General features: G+C 41.8%; 6 protein-coding genes across 6 annotated transcripts in view; 4 read left to right on the plus strand and 2 right to left on the minus strand.

Moving 5' to 3' along the window:
* LOC117900687 overlaps positions 1-9,611 on the minus strand; it is a 32,452-nt gene extending 22,841 nt beyond the window's left edge. The window contains exon 1 of the mRNA XM_034811135.1: positions 9,483-9,611. The gene's annotated coding sequence lies outside the window, so the exon portion shown is untranslated. The remainder of the gene's footprint in view (positions 1-9,482) is intronic.
* Positions 4,336-6,293, minus strand: LOC117900689 (pickpocket protein 19). Its single transcript, XM_034811138.1, has 4 exons — positions 5,850-6,293; positions 5,205-5,793; positions 4,561-5,149; positions 4,336-4,491 (listed from the first exon to the last, which is right to left on the minus strand). Exons 1-4 carry the CDS (start codon positions 6,131-6,133, stop codon positions 4,361-4,363), a joined length of 1,593 nt encoding a protein of 530 aa, XP_034667029.1. The 5' UTR covers positions 6,134-6,293; the 3' UTR covers positions 4,336-4,360.
* Positions 6,927-9,601, plus strand: LOC117901077. Its single transcript, XM_034811689.1, has 3 exons — positions 6,927-6,982; positions 8,396-8,554; positions 8,614-9,601. Exons 1-3 carry the CDS (start codon positions 6,927-6,929, stop codon positions 9,461-9,463), a joined length of 1,065 nt encoding a protein of 354 aa, XP_034667580.1. The 3' UTR covers positions 9,464-9,601.
* A 713-nt stretch (positions 9,612-10,324) lies between the features above and the next one.
* LOC117901045 lies at positions 10,325-11,004 on the plus strand. The gene is made up of 2 exons (XM_034811652.1): positions 10,325-10,488; positions 10,549-11,004. Exons 1-2 carry the CDS (start codon positions 10,408-10,410, stop codon positions 10,828-10,830), a joined length of 363 nt encoding a protein of 120 aa, XP_034667543.1. The 5' UTR covers positions 10,325-10,407; the 3' UTR covers positions 10,831-11,004.
* A 2,905-nt stretch (positions 11,005-13,909) lies between these two features.
* On the plus strand, positions 13,910-15,942 carry LOC117901092 (pickpocket protein 19). Its single transcript, XM_034811719.1, has 5 exons — positions 13,910-14,866; positions 14,927-15,059; positions 15,166-15,219; positions 15,294-15,536; positions 15,611-15,942. Exons 1-5 carry the CDS (start codon positions 13,910-13,912, stop codon positions 15,940-15,942), a joined length of 1,719 nt encoding a protein of 572 aa, XP_034667610.1.
* Positions 15,943-25,939: 9,997 nt separating this feature from the next.
* LOC117901078 (angiopoietin-related protein 1) lies at positions 25,940-26,341 on the plus strand. Its single transcript, XM_034811690.1, has one exon. The coding sequence runs from the start codon at positions 25,940-25,942 to the stop codon at positions 26,339-26,341; it is 402 nt and encodes a 133-aa protein (XP_034667581.1).
* The last annotated feature ends 1,374 nt before the right edge of the window (positions 26,342-27,715 follow it).

Here is a 27,715-nt window from a genome sequence, read left to right on the forward strand (position 1 = left end):
TCGCTGGGAATCCTCTCGCATAGCGATTTCTTTGATACGTTTTTCTGTTTATTTACTTGATATCCCTGGAGTCTGTTGGCTTCACCTAGAACCGGGCCATAACCCCAGATGGTACCAACCCATTGCCTTTTTCACTTTTTTTCCACAGTTTTTTGCTTTCTTTTATTCCCTGTTTCTCAAGATAAAAACTCGCCAGAGCTGGGAAAAAATAGAAACAGGAACAACAACAACAGAAACTGCCGCTTAACTGTTAAAAAATTCAAGCGCAAATATTTGTTTCTTGGTCGGTTTGTTAGCTTGTTTGTAAAACTAATGAAATTTTTGCCATATTCGACCCCAAAGAGAAGAAAAAGCATACAACTTGACCGCAAAAAAAAAATTAAAAAAAGAGAACACCTAAAAAAATTAGCGCCGCCTTGGAATCCACACCAGAAAAAGGAAAGCGTGGGATATATAGTGCTACCACAAAAAGTAAAGAGAAGAAATTACAAGGGCAGAGAACACAAAAAAAAATCAAAATCAAAAAGGCAAAAGCGCAAAAGACAAAGCCAGCGGGCGAGTCGGAACCGTCGGAATCGCGCCAGCCAGATTATTATGTCAAGTCACGTTTATGAGCGTAATTTCGACAAGACACCCTGCCCAATCCGAACCTCCAAAAACCCCACATCCGGATGGAGCCGGAGCGCAGCTTGTTAAGCAGCAAACGCGACATTGCAGCAGTTAAGACACCGCCCGCAGCCAGTCAATAAACCGTTAAAAACTCACTAGAAAAACAAAAAGACGATGAGATTTACTTTGGACAGATGTTCATAAAGTTGGCTGGAAATTAAATAGCCGATATGAAAGATGACTATCTGAGCTTTAAATAAATATTAAAAAATTGGCAAGCTGGTAACAACTAAGAACCGAAATGCAATAATGATCTTGGTCAAACATTAGTAAGCAAGTAAAAGAAGCGAAAAGTAGAAAATATAGCATAAAAAATATCTAGACCCAATATTTTTAATACATGAATGGTCTAAAATTTAGACTCTAAATTATACATACATAATTATGTATGTAAATTAACAATTGGTAAGATAATTGGTTAAGAAAAAACTTAATATTAGAAGGTAGAATAAATAGTAATAATAATTACATTATTAAAGCCCAACGATGTTTTTATACCCGGTACTCGAAGAGTAAATAGGGTATATTGTATTTGTGCGAATAACGGTTGTATGTAACGCACAGAAGGAAACGTTTCCGACCCCATAAAGTATATATATTCTTGATCAGCATCAATAGCCGAGTCTATGTCTGTCTGTCTGTCTGTCCGTCTGTCCGTCCTGATGAGCGCCTAGTACTCAGAGACTATAAGAGCTAGAGCCACCAAATGTTGCATCCAGACTTCTGTATGCTCACACTGTTACAAGTGTATTTCAAAAATGAGCCACGCCCCCTTCCGCCTCCGCAAAAGGGCGAAAACCTCCCAAATCTACAATTTTGAAGATAGCAGAAAACTAACGCCATTTCGTAGGGAATGACCATATCTATCAGATCACCAAATTGGAATACGATTGGTTCATTATTATAGCCACAATGAAGAAATTAATTTGCAGTGGCCAAACCCACCCCGTCCCGCAGCATTCCCAGTCTGCTTCGCGCTGTTTATGGCCTCTGCCCCTGGGGAGGGTGGCGAGCTAAAGGAGCGTGTTGGCGTGAGCAGTGTTGTTGATGTAGATGACAGATGAAGAAAAAATGTAAAATTTGACAAATAACCGCTAAAGTGCAGATGTCGTACTGAGTGCCGGGTATAAAAGTTGTGACGCGTAAGAAGCGTCTCACACGTCCCTTCTCGTTTTGGTTGGCATGCAGCCAAATTAAAGGTTCTTCCTGGCCATTACTGTTTGTGACGCAATCATTTCCGATGACTATGTTGTGGCCACTGGACTTGCCCAAGGGCAGGAAACCCCAAGGGCGGGATTTCATGTAGCAGGAGGCTTTTGATATTATTCGTACTTGCATGGAGAAGCTGCAGTGCCACGATCCCTGTGCAATTCCCCATCCAGATCGAAGGACCCTACAAAGTGTACGAAAACTGGACTCCGAAAAAGGAGAGAACAATGGACTAAAAATCGAACTCCAAACCGAAATACATATTAAATTTCTAAGCCCACTTTTCATTTAAAGCAATTGAGACAAATTATTTATTAATTAAAGCTATTTTAGGAGAGAGCATACAGATAAGTGTTCAAATTATTAAAAAAAAATGTCTGTATTTCCGATGAATGCGAAGTAAGAATATATAGATATAATAAGCTAATTAAGCGATAAGAACAACAAAAGATTGCGAAAAGGTTACCAGAGCCACTATCTAATGACAATTTCCTGCCAGTGTCAGCACGTTATAATGCAGTCAATGTTGATCTACGGGTTGCTGGTGTTTTCCCTCTGCAAAAGCAAAGGATTAGCTTTTCGAACACTTTAAACAAAACAAAAAGCTAAGAAAAAACGAGAAGGGACGTGTGAGACGCTTCTTACGCGTCACAACTTTTATACCCGGCACTCAGTACTACATCTGCAACTTAGCGGTTATTTGTCAAATTTTACATTTATTCTTCATCTGTCATCTACATCAACAACACTGCTCACGCCAACACGCTCCTTTAGCTCGCCACCCTCCCCTAGAGCCACACACTGCAGAGACACGCGGCAGAGGCAGAGGCCACAAACTGCGCGAAGCAGAGTGTGAATGAGAGAATGTGTAAAAAACCAATATAAGCTGCGGGACGGTGTGGTTTTAGCCACTGCAAATAAATTTCTTCATTGTGGCTATAATATTGATCCAATCGGATGCCAATTTGGTGATCTTCTGATAGATATGGTCATTCCCTACGGAATGGCGTTTTTATACCCGGTACTCGAAGAGTAAATAGGGTATATTGTATTTTTGCACAAAGTGAATGTATGTAACGCACAGAAGGAAACGTCTCCGACCCCATAAAGTATATATATTCTTGATCAGCATCAATAGCCGAGTCGATTGAGCCATGTCTGTCTGTCCGTCCGTCTGTCCGACTGTCCGTCTGTCCGTCCGTCTTGTTGAGCGCCTGGATCTCAGAGACCATAAAAGCTAGAGCCACCAAATTTTGCATCCAGACTTCTGTATGCTCACACTGTTACAAGTGAGCCACGCCCCATTCGGCCCCCGCAAAAGGGCGAAAACCTCCCAAATCTACAATTTTGAAGATAAAAGAAAACTAAACGCCATTCCGTAGGGAATGACCATATCTATCAGATCACCAAATTGGGATCGGATTGGATCATTATTATAGCCACAATGAAGAAATTTATTTGCAGTGGCTAAACCCACCCTGTCCCGCAGCTTTTGTTGCTTTTTTCACATTCTCTCATTCACACTCTGCTTCGCGCGGCCTCTGCCGCGAGTCTGCTGTGTGTGGGTTTAAGGAAGGGGGGCGAGCTAAGGGAGCGTGTTGGTGTGAGAGGTGTTGTAGAAGTAGATGACAGATGAAGAAAAAAATATAAAATTTAACAAAACACCGCTAAGGTGCATATGCAGTACTGAGTGCCGGGTATAAAAGTTGTGACGCGTAAGAAGCGTCTCACACGTCCCTTCTCGTTAGTTTTCTTTTATCTTCAAAATTGTAGGGTTGGGAGGTGTTCGCCCTTTTGCGGGGGCGGGCTCATTTTTGAAATACACTTGTAACAGTGTGAGCTCTAGCTTTTATGGTCTCTGAGATCCAGGCGCTCATAAGGACGGACGGACAGACAGATATGGGTCAATCGACTCGGCTATTGATGCTGATCAAGAATATATATACTTTATGGGGTCGGAATCGTTTCCTTCTGTGCGTTACATACAACCGTTATTCGCATAAATACAGTATATCCTATTTACTCTTCGAAGTTGTAGACTTAAAAGCGCCCCCACGCGGGTAGGAGCTGACGCACTAACTTTGGCAGTCCATTTTGTATTCTATCTCAGTCCACTTTTGTATTCTATGTAAGTCCACGTTCTATATTTTAGTACATACCGTGTTCTATATTCTATTATGTTATATTCTATGTCCTGGCAATTCTATATTTCATATTCTACATTTTAGAAGTTCCATGTTCTGCAATTTCATTGTTCACTAAATTCTTTGTTCAATGGGGTTTAAGCGCGCATGCGCCAAAACAATGCGTAACACTTTGCTGTAAGCTTTTTCATATTTGTATCCAGTATAAGAACCATAAAAACAACATTGCAAAGCTCTAAATGATATGTTCTGTATTGTTAAGCAGTAGATATTTTATGAAAATCATTCTCAAATCATGTTAAAAAATATATAAATTCATTAATCAAGTTTTAACATTTTCAATTCTTTTTCATCTGCCTTATTCTCTGCCAATGAAATCGAGGCACTTTGAGCAGTCCAAAGTAGAGAAACTCGAGGAGACTGATCAGAGAGCAGCCGAGGCACAGCTGGCAAATGCCACCAAAAGAAACTGCGATGAAAAATAAAACGAGCTATAGCAATATGATGATTTAGGGTTTGTGGGATAATCTCAACCTACCCAACAAATCCACCCAGGTGTAGATCAGATTGGTTCTATAGACCAACATGGAGGGTTTCTTGAAGAAGACATTCAGCCACATGCCGTGGACCAGCGAGGAATTGGGCTGGAGCCACGGCTGCATGACGCTCTTGCGCAACTCCGTCACTAGTGTCAGCGACTTGCAGTTGTGCAGGCAATCGCACATGAGACCCGCATCCTCGGTGTGTACATAGGGATGCTCGCCGGACTGCTCAAAGTTCTGCAGCAAGTGATTGTGGGCCGCCAGACAGGGAAAATCTGCCGCCTGGCAGCTGCTGTAGTTCGACGGCGGATAGAACAGATCCAAAGTGCAGTTGCAGTAGCGGAGCAGGTACCTCTGCTGACACTCGGCCTGGCAGTTCTCCAGCATGTACTTCTGCCCCATCAGTGTGTGGAAGTGCTCGCTATCCTGCTCGTAGTCCATCACACAACGGCGCCGACTGGAGGGCAGGCTTAGGGTATGCTCATCGAAGTAATGATAGACGGCGGTAACCGCCACATTGGTGCGCGTGTGAGCCACCACCTCGATGGGAAAACCAAACCACACTGAAGGCTCCACTATGTTTAGCTGTTGGAGAGTAGAGATAAAAAGCTATTCTGTTCACAGGCAGTCTTCAACGCACAATAAATCCTTTGGTGTCCAGATTCCCTGGAGCATGCTGCTCGGAATGGAGTAGGAGGCGTACCAGCAATCCCGTATCAATTCCAAAGGCAGCATTTCGTCGTTGTTCGAGCTCATTGAAGGCCAGACAGTAACCCAGGGGTAGACGACGTGGACGGAACAGACTACAGCAATTCCGCGCTGTCGTCTGCCAGCTACAATTAGTCAGGATCTCATCACATCGCCATGACATTTCACTGACAATCTGCGTGAAATTCAGATGATTGAGCGCCTGCAGCGGCTGATCCTCCAGCGAATCAAAGACATTAAAACGATGAAAACTCAAACGATCGTAGGCGGTTAGTATACGTTCGAGCAGTGGCTCCTGGGATGGGGTAATGTTATATCGACTTCTAACCTCCTCCAACCGTGACCAATTCAGACGATTCTTGTTGCATATTATGACCACTGGAAAGGCAATCTGCAGTATGGGAGCATGCGAGTGGGCGATTATGGTCTGAAAGTGCCGATTGTGATAGCGTTCGCCCAACAGATAGCTCACATATATCAGCACAGAGAAGGCGCAGATCAAGGCCAAGGACCAGAGCACACTAAAGCGGAAAAGCTTGGCTAAAAACTTTAGCTGGTAGATCTTCGTTCCACTCACCGCATGCGTCGTCGCATGGTTGGTAAAAAAAGCATATATAAACCGTGTATATGCGATCGGGATATATAGCTATCGAGCAACTGCATCCAATCTGTCCTTGCTTTGGATTTGCTGCACTTTGATGCATCCGTTGCATCTCGACACTCGCGCCAAGCCACAACTGGCAGCCGACTCTGGAGTTTTCCCAACTTACTGGCGTACATTTTGTGCTTTTCTAGTTCTTTGCCACATAGTTCAGCCCTTTTATAACGATATTTTGGTGGGTCTGGATATTTAGGGCACATTTCGGGTAAAGTTCATACGCAGTTGGGTTTGCCAGTGGCAGAGTTTTACTCTTTCAAATTTGTCTTTAGAGCAAAATTATCGGTACAAATCAATAGATTTCGATAATTCCTGTCGCTACACTCATTTAGAACTCAATAGACCCGTAATTTCGAAGCTCTTGATTATGGAAACCTGTTAAGTCAAGACACAATAATCTATTTAAAACAGATTATCGATACACGAATGGATTTTCTTCTTGAGTTAAAGTCTTTTAAATAGTTACAAAATACGTAGTATCCAAAATAATCCAATCACTCTTTTTTTTCAGACATTACAACTTTTTTTCTGGAGAAAACATTGTATAAAATCGATTAAATCGATAAATGTAGGACATTGGAATCGCTGAAAGGATTCAGAAGGCGATAAAATGTTCATAAAAATACTTCAATTCTTTCCTAAAAACCCCTTTTATTTAAGTCAAAATTCTGAATAATCGTCAGAAAACCAGTAATCGATACAATTTATAGATGTGGAGTAGCTTAACTCATTTAGAGTGCGTTGATCAACTATTCCGAAGTGAAAACCACACACCGCAAACCTTTGAAGGGTATTCAATCATCCGCCTGCAGTGCCATAAACTTTCTTACCGGCTGCATTCCATTGTGAGTGCTTTCTAATCGTTGTGTGCAAATCATTTGCGATTGATTGCGTTCAATTGAGTTTATTTTGGTGCCAATTAGCTGGACACATATACTCGCGCACCGTTTTGGGATTCCTGGTGGGATGCAAATCAAATCGAATCTCTTGGGGGATATGCAATTGATTGGCCTGACATTTGCTGGTAGTGTCCGGCTGTGTCAGACTGGAGGGTTAATAGGAGCCAAACACGTTAGAGCCGCTGCTGGTGTAGGACTGAAACATTCCAAGGCGCTAAACGACATCTTATTACACTACTTGACAAAATCGAACTTTTTTTTCCGCTTCGAACCCAACCAATTTTTTCTGATAGACTGAGGGCTTTACATTTTTTTAAAGAATTTTTTTTTTATTTTTATATTTTATATATATATATTTTTTTTAATTTTTAAAGCTTATTCATTCTTATTCATAAAAAAAATAGTGGACACAGGATTTAATTTGTTTCGACTTTTCCTGAGTTTTTAAAGTCAAAATTTCGTAAAAATAACTCATAAATCAACCATTTTAAACACGGTACTCGAAGAGTAAATAGGGTATATTGTATTTGTGCGAATAACGGTTGTATGTAACGACCCTATAAAGTATATATATTCTTGATCAGCATCAATAGCCGAGTCCATGTCTGTCTGTATGCTCACACTGTTACAAGTGTATTTCAAAAATGAGACACGCCCCCTTCCGCCTCCGCAAAAGGGCGAAAACCTCCCAAATCTACAATTTTGAAGATAGCAGAAAACTAAAAACCGCAGATTTTTCGCAATTTGCGAATTTTTGAAAAACACTTGTAACAGTTTGAGAATACAGAAGTCTGGATGCAAAATTTGGTGGCTCTAGCTTTTATAGTCTCCGAGATCCAGGCGCTCAACAAGACGGATGACGGATATTGATGATGATCAAGAATATATACACTTTTTTTTCACAAAACTTAAGTATCTTACCTCTGGTTGCAGTAAACCTAGCCATTCTTTAAAGCTAATGAATGCATCTATAAAGTGTACCCAAACACTTTGTGATTTTAGCTTACCGTTTGGTAAATATTAAGTTTTGAAATTAAACGAGAAGGAACGTGTGAGACGCTTCTTACGCGTCACAACTTTTATTCCCGGCACTCAGTACTACATCTGCACTTTAGCGGTTATTTGTCAAATTTTACATTTTTTCTTCATCTGTCATCTACATCAACAACACTACTCACGCGAACACGCTCCTTTAGCTGAAAAAAGCAACAAAAGCTGCGGGACAGGGTTGGTTTAGCCACTGCAAATAAATTTATTCATTGTGGCTATAATAATGATTCAATCAGATCCCAATTTGGTGATCTGATAGATATGATCATTCCCTACGGAATGGCGTTTTTACTTTTCTTTTATCTTCAAAATTGTAGGTTGGGGAGGTCTTCGCCTTTTTGCGGGGGCGGGGCTTATTTTTGAAATACACTGGTTTCAGTGTGAGCATACAGAAGTCTGGATGCAAAATTTGGTGGCTCTAGCTTTTATAGTCTCTGAGATCCCACGTCCCTTCTCGTTCCTTTTGAAACTCACAAACACATTTTAAATGCCTGTCTGAAAGGTGGCTTCGTAAAGGGTGCAAGGCCATTCATTGTTCATTGTGAAGAGCTTACCGCGAGTGGAGTCCGTAAAGTTTATTGAGGATCTGCAGGTTTACCTGAAGGAGATCTCCTATCACGATGTTCTGCCACGCCTGGAGCTGCTCATGCAATGCAAGCGGCGCTTTGGACCCAAGTAAGGAACCAAGTTCGGGTAGAAGGTTTAATTCCGTATTAAATTCCCCCTTTTCGCAGACTCTTTCAGTGCCTTAAGCGGCCGGAGAACACGCTGGTGTTTGAGGACCTCGGCCATTTGGGCTTTGTGATGGCCTGCCGCGAATCGGGCCTGAATGAGGAGCACTGCCGCTTGGTTATGGAACGTCTGGCAGAGTTCCACGCCACTTCCATGGCGCTGGCAGTGCTGGATCCGCACATCTTTGAGTCCTACAGCGATGGTATGCTGTCGCCCAACGGCCTGGCCAAGGACGATGGCCTTCTGATGCGCTTCTTAGCAGGCAACGGCGAGCGCATTGCCGAAAAGATTGCCAAATACATGAAAAATCATCGCGCGAATCTGGTGCGCTGCCAGGCGCTGCAGGACCAGGAGATCCGGGTACTCAACCACGGCGACCTGCGGTCGAACAATCTACTCTTCACGTACAACAACGCCAAGCGGCCGCAGGACCTGATCCTCATTGACTTCCAGCTGAGCATCTGGGGCAGCCCGGGCATCGATCTGAACTACTTTTTCTACACCAGCCTCAGTCTGGAGGTGCTGCGACACAAGCGGCCCCAGCTTCTGCGCATCTACCACACGCGCCTGTCAGAGACGCTTCTAAACCTCGACTTGGGCATCCCTGTGCCCAGCTACGAGCAAATACTGGAGGAGGTGCACCGCCGCGAGTGCTATGGATTCTTTGCCAGCCATGGCATATTCCCCACCGTCAGCCAGGACAAGTCCCAGACGGCAGACAACAATTTGGAGAACTTCACCGACGCCGACTTTGCCAAGCAGAAGGTGCGTCAAATTTTTGAGTCACCGCGTTTGCGTGAGACTTTGCGACACACTTTGCCCCATTTTGAGCGAGCGGGGGTCTTGGATTAACATAATAATCAGCACTTACTTGTTAAAGAAAACGTTTAGACGATTGCGCTTAGCTTAAATTGAAGTTAAAACACTTTAAATATCACTTTTAAATATCACAATGTTTTGCCACCAAAACTTTTCATTGAGCGTTTACAGTTATGCAGTGTGACCGCGGATTTTTGATCAAATATACCGTCAGACCCTCGGAAATATACCAAATTATTCCTTCTCACTTTTAAAATATACCATAAATATACATTGGTCTTAAGTCATATTCTATTTGATATTACAAGCTTGGAAACCTTTTTGCCACTGATTGAAGAATGAATTTGGCTTATTATAAATACTCCATTTTATTGGATTGTATACCGTACAACCGCGTGTTTTACAGGGAAATCATCTCCTGCGCCTAAAGGCTGGTATCCAGCACCACAAAAGCAAACAATTTCTGCCAAACTTCATATACAAAAACTGAGCCAAACATTTTTGGTTCGACTTTTTGTTTCTTGAGTATCCAGCGACGTTAACAAAATCCACAGATTCTTATCGATATATCAATACGAAGTGCGTGTGTGGACTGAGAGAACAGCTGGTACACAGGGCCAAAATATAAGGTTCATCATAAAAAATTCTAGCCAAAAATTTGCTATATATTTTGTTTGTGCGTGGAACGTAACTAACACAGGCATAAAAATCAGCTATGTTTTGTAAACATGTGTACTGCAGTGGTAGTTTAAAATTCAAACTGAAAATAAAAAAAAAACAAAAAGAGCTGGTAGTTGAATTGAGAATGTATTTGCCATTTGCCAAATTTCAAGGAATATTTTTTTCTCGGTATATTTTGAAAAAGATACGGTATATTTTGGTGCCCGCGGTCACACTAATAGCAATTGGGTTCTAACGTTTATATTCTGGCATCGCTTTATTTTTTGTGAAGTTAGCATCTTACTGAACATGCAAACATGTCGCACGCCTTGGTAAACGAAGAAACATTGGAGACGCTGGTATACAAGCGCTCCAGAACCTGGGCGCACATATTAAAGGTGAGGCTATCCTGCTTTTCTGCTTTGCACTCCGAATGCTTAGCGATTTTGTTTTTGCAGTTCTACACGGAAATCGACGATGGCGAAGAGCTTGATGTGGTGAATTTTGAGGATCTGTTTAAAGCCGAAGACATAGACCCCGATGTGCAGGAGGATGAGGAGGCGGCCGAAGATGCCCGGCAGGAAGAGGACCTCGGCATGGGGAACATCAATACAGCAACAGCAATGAGCAAGGCGGAGCTGACGATGATTTTGTGCGCTGGGGAGAACAAAGCAGAAACGGCCGAACTAGAGATGTTGTATCAAACGATGTCCGTTGTCCAGGAGCACGATCGCAAGTGAAAGGCAGCTGGGCTGCTTGACACCTTCGATCCGCAAAAGATCGAACAGCATGTAGGCCAATGGATGCGCCGCAACAACAGTATCTATCTGGAGGAGGAAAATGCCTAAAGGTACGATTACAGGCATGATGAATGCCATGATGATTGATTCCATTCACGTAGATTGAAATATCCATTGATTTTAATAATACAAAAGTATTGATAATAGTCAATATTCTATCGTAAATGTGTTCGTAAGTATTAAACCGTGGTTCAAGTTTAACCAATTGATTTCAATAATTGTTCCTTAGTTCCTTTAAAAAGTCAATCCTATTTGGGGTTACCAAGAACGCTGCTGTGCAGCAGGATCCCCCTCTTGGTGTTGGTGAGTCGTGACGGCCTTGCCTCTTTTGTCTCACAGCTGGTTGTCGATGTCACCACAGTGGAATCAGCCTCACCGGCCGCTTTGTTTGGTTTCTAGCCTGTAACGCTCTCCGTGGATGAGTCAAGTATAATAATTTCATATATTTTGGGTTCCTGCTTCGAGATGTTTACGGCAGAACGATTCTTCGCTTTCAGTTTGTTGGTTAGGACCCGAGTACTGGCCGTATCATTGGCCAGGGCGGTGGAGTTGCAGGCCACGCTGATGTTATGAAACAGAGACGGCTCCTGCGATGTCGATTGTGGGTCCACCTTGGACCTCTGGTCTGGTCGGCGCATCAACTGCTCCTTTCTAAATGTTTCCTTTGACAACGCCCGTGCTCGGTTTTGTTCCTCATCCGTTTCATTTAGTTTCTTCGAATCGCTCTTGTTTTTTGACGTACTCGGAGGCCATTCATAGGGGCATGGCTTTGGTTTTGCAATTGCTTTCTTTGCCGTCTCTTTATTGGGTGCGCATTGGAAATCTGTTGCTTCTTCGCTGATCTCAGGCAAATCACAGCAGACATTGGCTTCTTTGGTGTTTTCACCGCTTTTTTATACCCGGTACTCAAAGAGCATATAGGTTACATAAGTATTTATACCCGGTACTCGAAGAGTAAATAGGGTATATTGTATTTGTGCACAAAGTGAATGTATGTAACGCACAGAAGGAAACGTTTCCTACCCCATAAAGTATATATATTCTTGATCAGCATCAATAGCCGATTCGATTAAGCCATGTTTGTCTGTCCGTCTGTTCCTCCCTTCGTACGTCCGTCTTGTTGAGCGTCATGTGTGCACCGTCATAATATGTGTGCTTACTTGTACATACAGTGGGGAGCAATGATGAGTACATGTTCACAATAACTGACTTTCGTCGCCCATAACTTCTAAACGCATAATGCAAACGTAACCAATTTTTTTGTAGACATTAATCACTTTATCCTTAACAAATAGGCAATACCAGAAAAACACAAATGTAAAGCTTTTAAATAGCAAAAAATAAAAAACTAAAAAAAGTCGCATGTACTCATTTATGCACTTTTCGTTGTTTTCACTTATTTAATATTTCATAATTTTCTAGTCAACAATATGCCTGCAGATTTGATGTTAAATATTTTTTTAGTTATATTCTAGTAATACTAACATCAATTTAAGACATTTCTCATAACAATCGAAGCCGATTTCATAAATTTATTAGATAGTACCTGAGACTGAAGAAACAATCTCTAGAAATTTTAAATATTATTGTGTAGCTCACTGAAAATGGATATACGACATCTAATTCTGCTCAAAAACATGGCATTAGCCAATCGGTGGTGATCATCGTGGAGAATATGCGAAATTTTGTCCCGAAACTGCAAGTCCAGATCCTTAAAATTCGTCCTTGAAGGACATGCAATGCATCACGTGAAAGGTATATTCTGAAGGATCAGGAATATACATACATTCATTATAACAAGACACTCAGTTCGAAGGATAATCAATTAAACTTTTATTTTTAACTTTATAAATTAAGGGCTACGGAATAATTCTTATTTTCAACTTTTATAATAAAAATCATAATTTTTATTATAAAAATCATAATTAATTCTTAGTTTTGATTTTAAAAGTATAAATTAAAAATAACTATTAATTCTGATTTTTATTGAAAAAATTAAAATTGCAATTTTATTTTAAACTTTTTTATATAAAAGTTGTGTTATTCGTAACTTTTATATAAAAAAGTTTAAAATAATCTCAGATTGCAATTTTTACTTTAAAAGTTATAACAGATACGGTCGCTGGGTTATACGCAGTTGGGCTTGCCAGTGGCAGAGTTTTACTTTTTAAATGTTTCTTTGCAGCAAAGTTTCGATAAGTACTGTCAGTACACTAATTTAGAACTCAATAGACCCGAAATTTCGTAGCTCTCTATTATGGAAACCTGTTAAGTCAAGACACAATTCTAATAATCTATTTAAAACAAATTATCGATTCAGAAATTGATTGTTTTCTAGAGTTAAAGTCTCTAAAAAAGTTACAAATTACTTGGGATCCATAATAATCCAATTATTTTTTGTTTTCAGACATAAAAATCGTTCTGTAAAATCGATTAAATCGATAAATGTAAATGTTCATACAAATCCGTAAATTCTCTGCATTTAAAACAGTAACCGGCAGTAACCGATTTAAAGATCGATACAATCTATAGATGTGGAGTAGCTAAACTCATTTATAGTGCGTTGATCAAGTATTCCGAAGTACACACCGCAAACGTTTGAAGGGTATTCAATCATCCGCCTGCAGTGCCATAAACTTTCTTACCGGCTGCATTCCATTGTGAGTGCTTTCTAATCGTTGTGTGCAAATCATTTTCGATTTATTGCGTTCAATTGAATTCATTTTGGTGCCAATTAGCTGGACACATGTACTCGAGCACCGTTTGGGATTCCGGGTGGGATGCAAATCAGGTCGAATCGAATCTCTTGGGGGAAATGCAATCGATTGGCGTGACATTTGCTGGCAGTGTCAGACTGCAAGGTTAATAGGAGCCAAACACGTCAAAGCCGCTGCTGGTGTAGGACTGAAACATGACAAGGCGCTAAACGGCATCTAATTACCAATGAAACGCCATCACGCAAAACGATATAAAAGAGCTTTCCGACACATTGGTTGGATTTAGTTGGTTCCAATTCAACATGACGCTGGTTTATTTTCCGCCGTCGCGGCCGCAGCAATCGTTGGCACGTCGCTATGCCCAACAGCTCGGGCAATCTGCCTGGCAGTTAGCCTTAAGATTCGGCAAACGCACCACGATCCATGGTTTGGACAGGCTGCTAGGAGCCCGAGCCAGTCGCTGCGAAAGATTCGTGTGGCTGTGCACTTTTGTGAGCGCTTTCCTGGGCGCCATCTATGTCTGCCTGATACTCTCGCAGCGCTACAACGATGGACACTTCCAGACGGTGGTGGACAGCACCCGATATCCGGTGTATCGCATACCCTTTCCTGTAATCACCATCTGCAATCGGAATCGCCTCAATTGGGATCGTTTAGCCCAGGCCAAGAGCCGGTTCCTGCCGAATGTGACGGATGCTGTTCAATTGAATCTCTTCGAACGGATTGTCAGCAGCTACGACGACGTTCATTTCGGGCACTTTCAGTCCTTTGAGCGACTTCGCCATCAGCCCACTGAGCTCCTGAATCACGTAAACTTCAGTTTGGTAGTGGACTTTATGAGCTGGAGCTGTGATGAGCTCCTGTCCGACTGCCTGTGGCGGCACTATGGCTACAACTGCTGTGAGATCTTCTCCAAGCGTCGCAGTAAGAACGGCTTGTGTTGGGCCTTCAACTCCCTGGAGACCATCGAGGGCAGACGCATGCAGTTGCTGGATCCCATGTGGCCCTGGCGCACAGGCTCCGCCGGTCCTATGAGCGCCCTATCAGTGCGTGTGCTGTTGCAACCGGATAAACACTGGCCGGGCCGCAAAAACGAAAAGGGCATCGATGTGATGGTCACTGAGCCTTTTGTTTGGCACAAGGATCCCTTTTATGTACCCGCAAATACGGAGACATCGCTGGAGATTGAGCCCATCATTTATTTCTATGATAATGATACGAGGGGAGTGAGCTCCGCTCAGCGACAGTGCGTTTTCGATGTGAGTATTGCGTAACGGCAAAGTTTCAGGATCTCTAAATTTAAACTCTTGACAAAAAAGGATGAGCATACCAGCCAGGATTTCAAGTCGCTGCTGGGCTACGTTTACATGATTGAGAATTGCCAATCGGAGTGCCATCAGGAGTACTTAGTGCGCTTCTGCAATTGCACAATGGACCTGCTCTTTCCACCGGGTAAGCACGTTTCGTTCAACCGCAGACAAAAACCTTACACACTTCATGCTTCATCCCGGTGGCTCCTCGTGCCACGTGCCTCGAACCGCATGCTGCTTGTGTCCAGGCCAATATCGGTCGTGCCGTTCACAGGATTTACTCTGCCTGGCAGAGCACAATGGTTCGTAGATAGCAAAGCCCTGAAAGCTACTTGTTCTAATCCCAGGGCACTGTACTTACTGCATCCATCCTTAGACCTACTACGGTACTCACATCAGCCCGGGGAGGAGGGCTTTGTGCGCAACAATTTCCAGGGCATGCTCTGTAAATGCTATCGGAATTGCTACTCCCTCAACTATATCAGCGATGTCCGGCCTGCCTTTCTGCCGCCCGACGTCTATGGGAATTACTCGTATGTGGATTTGGATGTGCATTACCGCTTCGAGACCATAATGGTGTACCGCACAAGCCTGTTGTTTGGTTGGGTGGATCTCATGGGTAAGCACATAACAGTGAAGCACAGAAACACTGAAGATATCCCAGATATATCAAATATACGACGTTTATTTCAGTTAGTTTTGGTGGCATAGCCGGTCTCTTTTTGGGCTGCTCTTTAATCAGCGGCATGGAACTGGCCTACTTTCTGTGCATCGAAGTACCCGCCTATGGCATCGAGGGACTGCGTCAACGTTGGCGTTCACATCGCAAGAGGGCCACTGGCAACAGCTCTACAGATACGCCCACACTCAATTTCCGCCAGACCATGCCCAGTCAGCTGATGGAGCAGTATATAATGCAGCTAAAGACGGAGCAGAGTCAGCGGAAAACGTTGAAACAGAAGGCCGCCAATCTACAGAATTGGCAACGCCTCACATTCGCCCATAAGCATGTTATTAGCAAATGAATAATGCGCACGAATAAAATGTGTATTTGTTCAGGAAATCATTGGCAGGAGTGGCAAGGGTCGGAAGCGTTACAGGAGTGGCAAATGGCAAGTGTTGTGGTGGGACAGAACCAGCTGCCAACAAGTCAACAAACAAATTGTCCTCATTTTTCAGGCTTGCAATTTGCCGAGAACCATTGGCATCCCACCATGCATCCATCCATCCCTTCCTTTCAATCTACAAACCGAAGCAACTCCCCAGAGAGGTGGGGAAAGCGTCTGCCTTTGGGTTCTCCGTCGCCTCCTACTCTGAGGTTCTGAGGTCCTCCTGGCCTCACGTTGACAGCTTCATTGCCAGACGACATTGTTAATCAAAATTGAGGTTAAATCGTGCTCCCCAAGCGGTTTGGCCCCATTCCTCAGTCGTGTGCTTATTGAGACATTCCCTTGACTTTTGGGTAGGTTCAACCCCCTGCCACAAAGTCGGGTTCATTGCAATTAAAACAAAAGTTTTGTTTGTTGTCGTAGGTCCAGGACTGTGGGTGACCCCTTGAGAGCTGAAACCGTTTGCTCTTTCCATTTCATCACAACAATACGTATGCATAATTTTATTTATTTATACTTATTTTCACCGCATTTTCAGCACATTTTCAGCGCACTCTGTGTGTTTTTTGTGTGTGTGTGGTTGTAAAAACACAGTAGGCAATCATTTATCATTTCAATGGCGCGACGCCATTATTATGATTATTAGTGTGGCCCAAAAGAGGCGTGGAAAACGGTTGCAGACTGACATACAGACTGACTACAGGGGGTGTGTAAAATATGAAATTGAAGGAGAAATTGTAAGACTCAATCTTTAAATTCATATAAAAGCGTACTTTTTTTTAACCATACACAGCGAGAAAGTTTCTAAAGTTAGGTAAGCATATATATTGTACGATTCTGAGCTTTAAATGAGATAATATACATATCAGACAATGGTGTAGATAGAAATATATCTTAATAAAAAGCGTGCAATATTAAACATGGGAGACCCATAGAGTGACAAGATTTAATACTTGAATTACTTGAATTCGGCACGCTCGTTAGCCAAAAAGTGACTGCTTTGATCGGCAACACTGCCTCCCCGCTGGTCGACAGTTCTTAACAAAGTACTTAAACTATTAGAGTCTTTATTGGAATGAATGAATGAAGTTCTATGCATTTACTTTAAAGAAACGGAGTTTTTATAAATCAGCAACTATTTTTGTTGGGTTATTTAGCATTTTCTGTCCAAAAAGAATCTCCAGAAACTTTACTAGCCAACATTTCTAGTACTTTTCAGAAATTTGAATCAGCCCAGTCACAGAGTGGTTCTAATTTGCAAGATTCTGCTGTTTTGCAATTTTCTTTTTAATTTTCGTGATGTTTTAGCTAACTATAGTCTCCCACAATCAGCCAGCCACAAATAACCACCAAAATGAAATTATATATCCCACAATCGATTCGAAACCTATTGAAATTCAAAGTCAATCCGTGTGTGGGGGGGCGTGTGAGGTGGAGAGATTACCAAATTACTCGCACACGAAAAGGCAGTCGAGCGTGAGCAGAAATCAAGAATTCCATGGCATTGCAGAGCAGAGAAAATATTAAATAAAAATATCACATTTGATTTATGTCAAGCGGCAAAATTGACTCAATGCCAACACAATGGCTGGCTGGCTGGAACGAACGAAACGAACGTAGGAAGGACGGCAATTCCAAGAGTCAGTCCGTTAGGCAGCCAGGTGTTAGTTTTTGAGTTGGTAAAATATTTACGCTGCTAGCGCACAAGCCGTCAAATGGTGCACTTCATGCCGCCGGGCAGAGAGAGCAAGTGCAACCAGGAGGTAAGGTAGGGCGGGGTAGAGCTTTTGGGCCAATAAATGTCACGGCAGACTGACTTTTCCCTTCAGTTTTGTGGCGTGCAAAGTATTTTGTTCCCGACATCGTCTTGACACAGTTTGACAGGAGCGGTGGCGGCAACGACAACACATGCAACATTATCATTCACAAGTTTTGACAAGAGCACCCGCGTTCGTGGACAGGCAGAGTACGGGGTACCAAGCCCTGTTTTATCTTTAGGACTCATGCCAAAAAGTTAAGTAATTAAAATATGAAGCATGCAAATTATACGACACATGACATCGTCTCGAGCGCGTTATTTATGCCAAAATGCTTGTCGTGTTTTGCCGCCTAATTGATTTACAGCCATGTCGGTGTCCACCCTCACTGGCAGCTACTGGCTATTATGGAAATATTGCTGCTGGCCGCCTTAATTGTAAGCACTTGTTAGTTAATTAAAAATGCAAATAAGCTTCGTCCCTCGCTCTCAAACTTTTGGGGGGCTATTCCTCCATTCATGTGGCTCTCTGTTGGGGCTTTGCAGGGCCCATGACCCATGTGCATGTGTGGCTGCATCCCTGATGTACTAGATGTTATTCGAATGTGACCGATTTTCACTGGCTTTTGGGACGACAATTTAAAGTTTTTGCTGTGCACTATTTCACTTACAATGAAGTTATAATACCGCTAAGATGAGAGCTAAGTTTTTAATTAAAAAAGTCATTGAAAAGTAGAGAAAATCTAAGAAAAAAAGAGCACAGTAAATACCCTGGGGTTAATATTTGAGCAACTATCAGTTAAATCAATAGCTTTGGCAAAAGTTGATTGTCAGGGAGAAGGAAGGCTAACGAGAACGAGACTCACAGCAATTGACCCGAGTCTGTCAATCAGTCAGTGGCTGAGAAGGCTAGAAGACTAACAAGCCCTGGAGCATATACCCGGAACTGTGGCACATCTGACCTCTGCTCTGGTTCTGTATCCTCGTGGCAGTCGTCCTGCTACTGCTGCTGCTTACCTGACAACATGTCCCAATTATTGTGCTCCACTGAAGCTGAAAGTACACATGGAGAGAGCCACATGGATTTAGCCACACGACACCAGGGGGCGGGAACGCACCAACGAAGACTCATGTTTTCGTCTGGCATAATTATGCAGACCATTTTAGGGAATAGTTGATGGATAGATGCTCTTTGAAGTAGTAAAACTTTGACATGCTTAAAATTTCAGCGAAACTAGAGTGAAAGTTGCTAGAAAATAAGGCTCCAATATAAATGGAATACCCTCAATTACATGGCGAGAGAAAAGTAGTTGTACTTCCATTTCATTTGATACTTTACTGTGCATCAAAAATTTCCATAGATTCAATTTGATTTGCTTCTTCAATTTGAATACGATCCCAATATCTGCAGTATCTTTGGGAGCCAGTTTTTATACTACTTATTATCGTACACATACTGTTACTATTTTTATGAATTTAAATAATTATAATATATTTAATAATTTATAATAAATAAAAATAATTATGCATTTCACTCAGTATATTGCCTGATCGAATGTGAAAGATTTCAGAAGCACCTAAACGCTATTTTGATTATAAAAACTTTCGGTAGCCGCACCAACAGTTTATTTCTAAATTTAAACCTATATTTTTACGCAATATCCATTCCACAAATGAACTATTTTTTCTTGTTCTGCCCAAACAAATATTACGCACATTAGACTCGATCCTTTGTGAGGGCAAAGCAACATATGATTCATGACATGTAAGCTGCGGCTAAATCCACTTTACTCCTCATACATAAATACAGCATAAATACAAATGTACATCATGCTACCCATGACATCGAGCCCCGTCATCCATCCATCCATCAAAACGTCTTGTGGCCACAGCGTCGGCGAGGGTTAGGGTTGAAGCCCCGTCACAAGGTAAGATCAAAAGCAAAAGAAAATATATAAAAAAGCAACCACCCGCCGCAAAGAGCAGCGGCGACTGCTGATTTTATTATTAAAATATTATTAAAATCTCCGGTGAAGGCGGACGGAGCTGGGGAGACTCAGCCTTCCGGTTTTTCCCCATGTTGACAATTCGATTGTAACAATATTATTGCATACTTCATGAGGCTAGTCGCTGCCTTCCATTCGTACTTTTCGCTGCTTTATCGGCTTACCCCGCTTTGGGGGTTTATGCGAGTAAAGTTGCACTTTGATGTCGCACAAAGCCAGAGAGAGACGGGAAAATTGCAGCCAAAATCTCAGCTTTTGAAATATATTTTCCTTTCGAAATGAAAAATCAAGGACATCTGTTACGAGAGCCAACTCAGTTCTGTCTATGCGTTCCTGTCTGTCTCGAATCGTCTCTGTCCTTTGTGGGTCTGTGTGTGGGGGAGTGTGTTTTTCCCAGTGGACGCAAGATTAACTCTTATTTCATGCAGACACACTCTTCGGGCTAGAGGAAGGACACGCCAAGGAAATTGCAGGCAAAGAGCAGAAAGTTGGCATTGTAATGCCCGGCATTCAACAATAAAATGCAAATGTCGCTTTGAATGTTTCTTATAGAAAATATATAAAACAGGGTGAAGGATTGTGAGACGAATTGGGAATAGTAGATAATACAAAAAATATATCCCAGGGCGGGAAGAGGGGTGGAGAAATTAATTCCATGAAGAGACACTTCTAAAACTTTTTGTTTTTTAGTTTTTATTTTTAATACACAGAAAATTTAAACAGCTGTATTATACAAAATATTGTTTCTAAATATATGTATGTAAGAAATACAAATATTTATATGCATATTGAATGTTAGATTTAAGATTTTTTTATTTATTTAAATTTAAATTTAAAAGTGTATTTAATAGTTTTTTAAATCCTTGTCATTTATTTTGTATGATTACTTTGCTAAAAAAATTTGGAAATACACTTGTAACAGTGTGATACCGCAGCCATCTGGATGCAAACATTTAGTGGCTCTAGCTGTTATAGTCTCTGATATCCAGGCGCTCAAGATGGACAGACGGACGGACAGACAGATGTGGCTCTATCGACTCGGCTATTGATGCTGATCAAGAATATAAATACTTTATGGGGTTGGAAACCTTTCCATCTGGGCGTTACATACATCCACTTTCGCGCACAAATATTATATATATACACATATATAATATACCCTGTTTACTCTTCGAATACCGGGTATTACAAAAGGAAAATCCTATACCGGCAATTTCAATTTATACCGGACAACAGCTTAAAGGATTTATCTATAGTTTAGCCAAAGAGTAAAAGCAGCAGAAACAGCTTGAAGGAAGGATACAAGGAAAGTGCACTTGAAGTAGTAAAAATTCAAATTCAAATATGGCTTTGTTTTGCATAAATCACACCTACGTCAGCGAAAGCTGAAGAAAAACTTTTGCCCTTGACATTTTTCCAGTTTCTAAATGATGATGACATCGGGAGAGAGAGTCGCTGACATTCGTGGAATGCCATAGACGACACTTTTGGAGAGGTAGGAGAGAGTACTCGCTCTGGCAATGCAACAGCTATTAATTTTGCATTGTTGCTTGGGTGTGGATTTTGTGGCATTTGTGACAGCAGCCATGCAATGCACTCTCTCACTCACCTTTCACTCACTCTCTCCCTCACTAACTCTCTCCCTCTGTCTCTGTCGTATCAAATGTCAATGTCTCTTCCTGGCTCTGCTGTGTGTATCTCTGTTTGCTCAGTCTAGACATTGTCTAGCTGCCATTATCAACACATTTATATGAAATTTAATCTAATAAAATTGTCAAATATGCACGCACCAGTCTCTGTCTTAAAGCACACCTCTTCCCTATTTACTTTTATTGACCTTCAGATGGGGATGCCCGAAATTTTATGCTATTCTTTCTTCATCATTCATAATACCATATTCTGGGAGGGGCCGTTGCCACCTTTTACAGCCCCTGAGAGAGGGAGCGATCGAAATTTATGAATTTTTATGGCTGCCATGTCTGAGATTTTATGCCACGCCTCCCTCTGTTAACTCAACGCTTTCCTATGTCCCGTTGACAGTTTCTCGCTTATTTCTCACCCTTATTCGCGTATTTCTTTGTATTTTTTGTGTTGGTTAGCGTTCGCACCTTAAGAGCAAAAACCGTAACCAAAACCCCAAAAGCCAACGTAGCACGCTTACAACTTTCAATGTGCTTTGCATTCGTAAATAGTTCGGTGTTGGTTTTGCCTTTCTTTTCGACACCTCATAGCCGGAAAACACTGGGGGTATATTAGGCATTATTTGAATTATTGGATTAGATTTTATCAACTATGAGAATCTTTCAAAAACACACCCATACTATTTTAAGAGAAATGGTTCTGTCAAACAAAAATAGTGTCAACAGAGAAATTTTAATTGTTTTTTTGTAAATATCTTTTTAGCTTTGCAAATCAGTTTATAGAAATTTGAATGTTAAATATACGAGAATAAATTGCAAAAAAATGAAAAATGTACAATAATACTATCGTATATCTTAACTTTAAATGAATATTTACATATCTAACCCCACTTAAATTCTTACAAGAACACATTTTCCTTAGTTCTCAAACATCAAATCTACGCGATGAGCATCCCTAAGTCGTAATCTACAACACACGGCTACCGTTCTGGTCTAGTCCCCCCCCTAAACCGGAAGGCAGTAGTACCAGAGTTGGGGAATTTTCGAGGACGGGTGTGGTAGACGGACTGGCACGTTGTGGCGTTGCGAGCGACTGACTGTCACCGGAAAGTTAATTTCTCGTTGTATTTATTATTTATGTGCATTACTTGGGCGCTCTTAGAAGATTTTCACTTAACGTCGCCAGCTGCGGTGTGCGGCATTACATTTTTTTTGTATTCTTTTTTTTTTCATTTAATTTCTGACTTTGAAAATGTGTTGACGTCGGTTTCCGCAGGGAAAGCTTGTGATTTATGCGAGATTTTTCATGGGCAGGAGATTATACAATAAAAAACATTGAAAATCTGCCCAGAATTTAAGCCCATTCTGTATTAAATAAGTGATTTAAATTTGCAATTTAATAGATTTTCCAACAGACACTCAAGGGAGTCTTAGCTCAGTCTTAGTGGCAAAATTAATTGACGAGGAAGCAGCTCGTCGTCTGTGACTCAAATTTCAATGAAAATTGTACCCATATTGGGGTGGTCTGTCTAATTGGTTTTGCGCCTAAAATGGGTTAATGATGTCAGCAGGAACCAAAGTGAATCTCTGGTTCGATTGTCTGCTACTTAAAATCGTATTAATTAACACTCATTTGTAAAGTGCCAGAGCTTCTCCGCACCCAATCACAGCAGCATCCTTCCTACCGTCTACCGACCGGTATCAGGTCGGAGTTCTTTGTTCGTTTGTAAACGTAATCATTTGGCAAATTTGTGTGCCTGTCTCTCAGTCAGTCTCAGTCAGTCTCAGTCTCCCTGTCTGTGGGGCCTTGTGGTCTTTTGGGTAGTGATGTATATGGCACAAGGTGATGGCGGGAACTGGTGGCAAGCTTAAATTTGCTTTTAATTAGAGCTCAAGTGGAGAAGCAAAGGCAGGAAGAGTTCGAGGCGCAGTAGATGGAGAAGAACATGGAACAGAAGCAGTCAGAGCAGCAGTAGTGGCAGAAGTGCGTACAGCTGTAGGAGCAACAGTAGAAGGATAAGCAGCAGAAGGAGCAACAGCAGTGGCTGGTCCAAGCAGCACCACTTGGCACAGAATGAGGCTGGCTGCCATCTGTCTTTGCGACTTGCGAACAATGCGTCAAAGTGTTGCATGCAAATAAGCACGAATGGGTAGGGTAAAATCCCCCTTTCCCTCTTTTCCACCCACTACCGTTGCAAAATGGCGGCGGACGCGCTCAACGGACATGTTTGATTACAAGTGCATGCTGTGCATGCATCATGGCTGCAAAAGCCTGGTAGTCAGTCGGTCGGCTATGCCTCTGCCACAACATGAACTGCATATTAAATGCAGGACAGGGACAGCACAGGAGAGGACATTATGGGGCAGGAGCAGAGAGTGGCATGGCATAGACTCCTTCTCGCAGCAGCCGGAAATGCAACTAAAGTGACGACTTCAAGTGTGGTCAGAATGTTGTTCAAATGCTGGGAGACTGGGCGGCTGAGTGGCAGGGGAAACAGACTTGATGAAGGATTGTATGTGCATATAAAGCGATAAATGATGGCAGCAATAACACCCAATGGGAGTTGTTCTTAGGGTTTTGAGAAGGTATTTGCATTCTTTATTTGATTTGATATAAATGTACGCTCTAGAAAGAAGAGGCAAAAATGTATAAATTAGTTTATCTGAGACTTATTGAAATCTGTTTGATTAGGTAAATTATTCTTAGGTTTATGGAAGAAATCTGCGCTTATTCCACGAGTTCTGATCTTAAAAAATTCATTTATAGTTCCTTGACCCTCTGCAATCCCACATTTAATTTAATTGTACATCCCTCGCACCCTTTACCATACATGTATTTTCCTTACACTATCATAAATTCATTTAATTTCCCCGCACTGGAATCACATATGTTTCAGGCTCAATGTCGTGCACTGGCCTGACCCATTCGCATTGCAATTTTTTGTGTTCCCAAGCATATAATCATTTCATTTCATTTTCCATTTTCCCATGCCCTTGTGCGAGACTAATTTCATTTAATGCTCTCTCTCACAGCACACAGAGAGTACACACACAAAAACGCCTCCCAATGTCCCTTTACAATGGCATTGCGAAAGACAAGTTAAAATGTTTAAAAAGTGTAATTAAACTGCAATTTCGCAGTGACGGAACGACGACAACTCCGTTGCGCTGACATTCACTGAAATGAACTTTCGCCCTGTTGGCAAAAAGCAAAGAATGAATGACCCTAAATGAGGCAAAAGTCAGGAAGAACGATGCCCACCAACCAGTCTGTCTCCCAAGTGAAATTCCATAAAAATAAGGAAAAAGAGAGACGGAAATCCAGGCCCTAAGAGAGCAACAGCACATGCCATATGCGCTTGTCTTTTCATTAAAATCAAAAGTATAATTAAATTCTTGGACTCTCGACCATTTGAGACACCCATCCCCACTCCGCCACATGTACATATACACACACACTGTCAGTTTTTGCCACTCTGGAGACGCACATGCTGGGAATTTGTTTGTTATGATAGCAGGAAAACTGCTGTAAATGGAAGTTGCTTTCTTCCTGGCCCTGAAGTGTAGTGTGGAGCAGGATAACCCCCCAACCGTTAGACCACATGTTAGTGTTGCAGCAACAAAAAAAAATAAAAATAATAATTTGGTTTATTGTGTTGCTGTTGCTGTATCTGTTGCCGCTGTTCCGTCTCTTTCTTGATTTTAATGAAGTGCAGTGTTTAATACACACCACTCCCAATGCAGGAGACAGTTATAATAATAGCCAAGAGAGAAACCCGTTTCGACTGTTTCTGCATTGCATCATTGCATCAATTCGAGGAGTAGGCAATAATACAAATAGTACAACAAAATCTCAATATTTTAAGGCAGATGAAAATCCCAGCATAGTAAAATTGAAATAAATCTTCAACACTTTCATTAACACCATAGGTGAATAAGGGGTACTAGGAACAGTAACAACTGCATCGTTTTGTGCTGTAAATGTCAAGGCTGTCATTCTTTCTCGCTCGCACACTCTGCCTGATGCATTGTGCGACACTGGAAGAGGCTGGCGAGCTATGAGGGCGAGTTGGCGGGATGTCTTGTAGATTAAGATAAAGACGAAAAAAACCACCATGGTGCAGACTGAGTACTGGGTATAAAAGTTGTGACGCGGACGAAGCGTCTCACACGTACATATGTATGTACATATGTACATATGTGTAGCACGATAAAGTTACAGAGGTTGAACGATCACTATGAGCTAGAGAATGCTTACTGTATAATATTAGGCTGTGAAACATTGATAAATAAACAGTCGTAGTAATAAAACGGGAATATGAGAGACTTACACATGCATACATACCTATGTACATACATACATACCGCATTCCAAATCAGAATGCTAGCGAACTGATAAAACCATAGCCCATAATGCGTAAACCATTTATAACTCAACAAAGAATCTTATTGTAAATATAATTATAAATATTATTATTTTGGTGCCCTAGCACCATTCCAAGTTTTCAGCGATGCAGAGCTTGCAGGTAGCAGGCTGGACTGTAATAGCACGTCATACAAACAAGTTTCTGAGTTTCTACCGCGACTGGGAGGACTCCATGGAGGGGTTTGGTGACATCTCAGGCGACTTCTTCATAGGATTGGACATGCTGCATGCTATTACAAAGTCACAGAACCAAGAGCTGTGCATACACCTCGAAGATTTTGAGGAGAGCACTCGCTATCCCCAATACGATGAGTTCCAAATCGAAAGTGAAAATGACTTATATCGGCTAACAAAGTTGGGAAGTTTCAGAGGAGATGCTGGTGATGCAATGACTTATAGCAAGAATCAGAAGTTTACGACCTACGACAACGACAACGATGGGGAAGCGAGAGGGCACCAGGTAACGAGAGGTGTTGTGGCACCATAATTGTAACTATGGGTATGTCTGTACATTTTATATTGTTTCACTCACCACAATATAGTCACATTGTAGTCTTCTATTTTCAGTAACCTTGTCGGCATACATGTGATTGGGACCGTGTCCAGCATGGACAAAAGGGGAAAATATATTGGCTCTATTGGCGCGGATGGGGCTATACACTTAAAGGAATGCAAATGATGTTTCGTCCAAAGGGCACTTGCCCGATAAGGAAATAAAATATTATTTAACGACAATGTACTCCTATTATTTCGCATACAATTTTAAGTCACGAAGGAAGTTGCTTTATATGGCTCTATTCTCAACACAATTCCTTCGTTGTTCCATTTACTCTTCGGGTACCGGCTATAAAAATAGCTCGCCTTTGAAATTCTATTGGAACCGCCCTCGTCTACAATCTGCCCCGTTATGCCCCGCCGTCCCATTTTTTTGCATTATTTTATGCTCGCTGCAAATGTTAAAAAACAGAAACTCTTGAAACTTGTATATTTGCCAAATGTGGCACGTCACCAGGCTCCTTCCTGCTGCTGCAGCATCCATCCACATTTAGTGCATGGTGCAGGGATATCCTGTGTGCAGTTCAGCATATCCGCATGTCCTGCAGCCAATTGTTGTGGTAACTTTCCACTGGACACTGGCTTATCTATTGCCAAAACCCGAACCCCAACCGCCAGACCAAAGATTTATTTACTCTGTTGCCAGGCGGAACAATTAGAAATAACTTGGATATCCATAGCGGGGCGAGCCATGCCCAAAAAGGACACATGGACCCATCCATTAAGGCGTAAAACAAAGGAGTAAATATTGTATCTGCTCCACACAATAAATGTCTTTCAATTTGAATCTAAAATTTATGGTCAAACACAAGCCACAAAATGTTTGCCAACATTTCCTCAACTGAATTTTCTTTCCAAGAATGTTTTCTCTTTCGAGATTTAATTTAAAGAAGAGATTTTCCTGTTGGTCCAGGGCAATTATGGGCTACTGCCAGCAAATCGCACTGTGCAAAATAAATCAGCTTTATTACCGAGTCCTAGGAGTACCTCTATATATGGGGCAGGCTGGTGTATCCCGCCATATTTACAGCTGAGCAAAGTATTTCATTTGACTTATTGTTGACAAGCTTTTAAATAAATTGAATTTACTGACAGTCAAGGCAACAGGATACGGCAGCGAATACGCGCTGAGAGGACAAGCAACCATCAGCGGCGACCTGCTTGGCTTTCACTTGGCAAACATTTGCAAAAAGATTTACGAGCCGGTCGGTCCACACTCTCTGCCACCTTCTGACCTGCTACACCTGCTGCCACCACTGCTCGTAATGCCAACAAACTGCAAATTGCTACAAAATCACTTGACTGT

Source organism: Drosophila subobscura, chromosome U (assembly GCF_008121235.1).
Source record: "Drosophila subobscura isolate 14011-0131.10 chromosome U, UCBerk_Dsub_1.0, whole genome shotgun sequence".
Lineage (NCBI taxonomy): Eukaryota > Metazoa > Arthropoda > Insecta > Diptera > Drosophilidae > Drosophila > Drosophila subobscura.

Coding starts and splice junctions, on each gene's coding strand:
- LOC117900689 (XM_034811138.1), bottom strand. CDS start 6,133: ATGTGCCCTAAATATCCAGACCCACCAAAATATCGTTATAAAAGGGCT. Junction 5,150..5,204: donor TGGACACCAAAGGATTTATT/GTGCGTTGAAGA, acceptor ACTCTCCAACAG/CTAAACATAGTGGAGCCTTC. Junction 4,492..4,560: donor CACCTGGGTGGATTTGTTGG/GTAGGTTGAGAT, acceptor TTTTCATCGCAG/TTTCTTTTGGTGGCATTTGC.
- LOC117901077 (XM_034811689.1), top strand. CDS start 6,927: ATGCAATTGATTGGCCTGACATTTGCTGGTAGTGTCCGGCTGTGTCAG. Junction 6,983..8,395: donor CGGCTGTGTCAGACTGGAGG/GTTAATAGGAGC, acceptor GGCTTCGTAAAG/GGTGCAAGGCCATTCATTGT. Junction 8,555..8,613: donor AAGCGGCGCTTTGGACCCAA/GTAAGGAACCAA, acceptor CCCTTTTCGCAG/ACTCTTTCAGTGCCTTAAGC.
- LOC117901045 (XM_034811652.1), top strand. CDS start 10,408: ATGTCGCACGCCTTGGTAAACGAAGAAACATTGGAGACGCTGGTATAC. Junction 10,489..10,548: donor CCTGGGCGCACATATTAAAG/GTGAGGCTATCC, acceptor TTGTTTTTGCAG/TTCTACACGGAAATCGACGA.
- LOC117901092 (XM_034811719.1), top strand. CDS start 13,910: ATGACGCTGGTTTATTTTCCGCCGTCGCGGCCGCAGCAATCGTTGGCA. Junction 15,060..15,165: donor GGACCTGCTCTTTCCACCGG/GTAAGCACGTTT, acceptor GCTTGTGTCCAG/GCCAATATCGGTCGTGCCGT. Junction 15,220..15,293: donor CTGCCTGGCAGAGCACAATG/GTTCGTAGATAG, acceptor ATCCATCCTTAG/ACCTACTACGGTACTCACAT.
- LOC117901078 (XM_034811690.1), top strand. CDS start 25,940: ATGCAGAGCTTGCAGGTAGCAGGCTGGACTGTAATAGCACGTCATACA.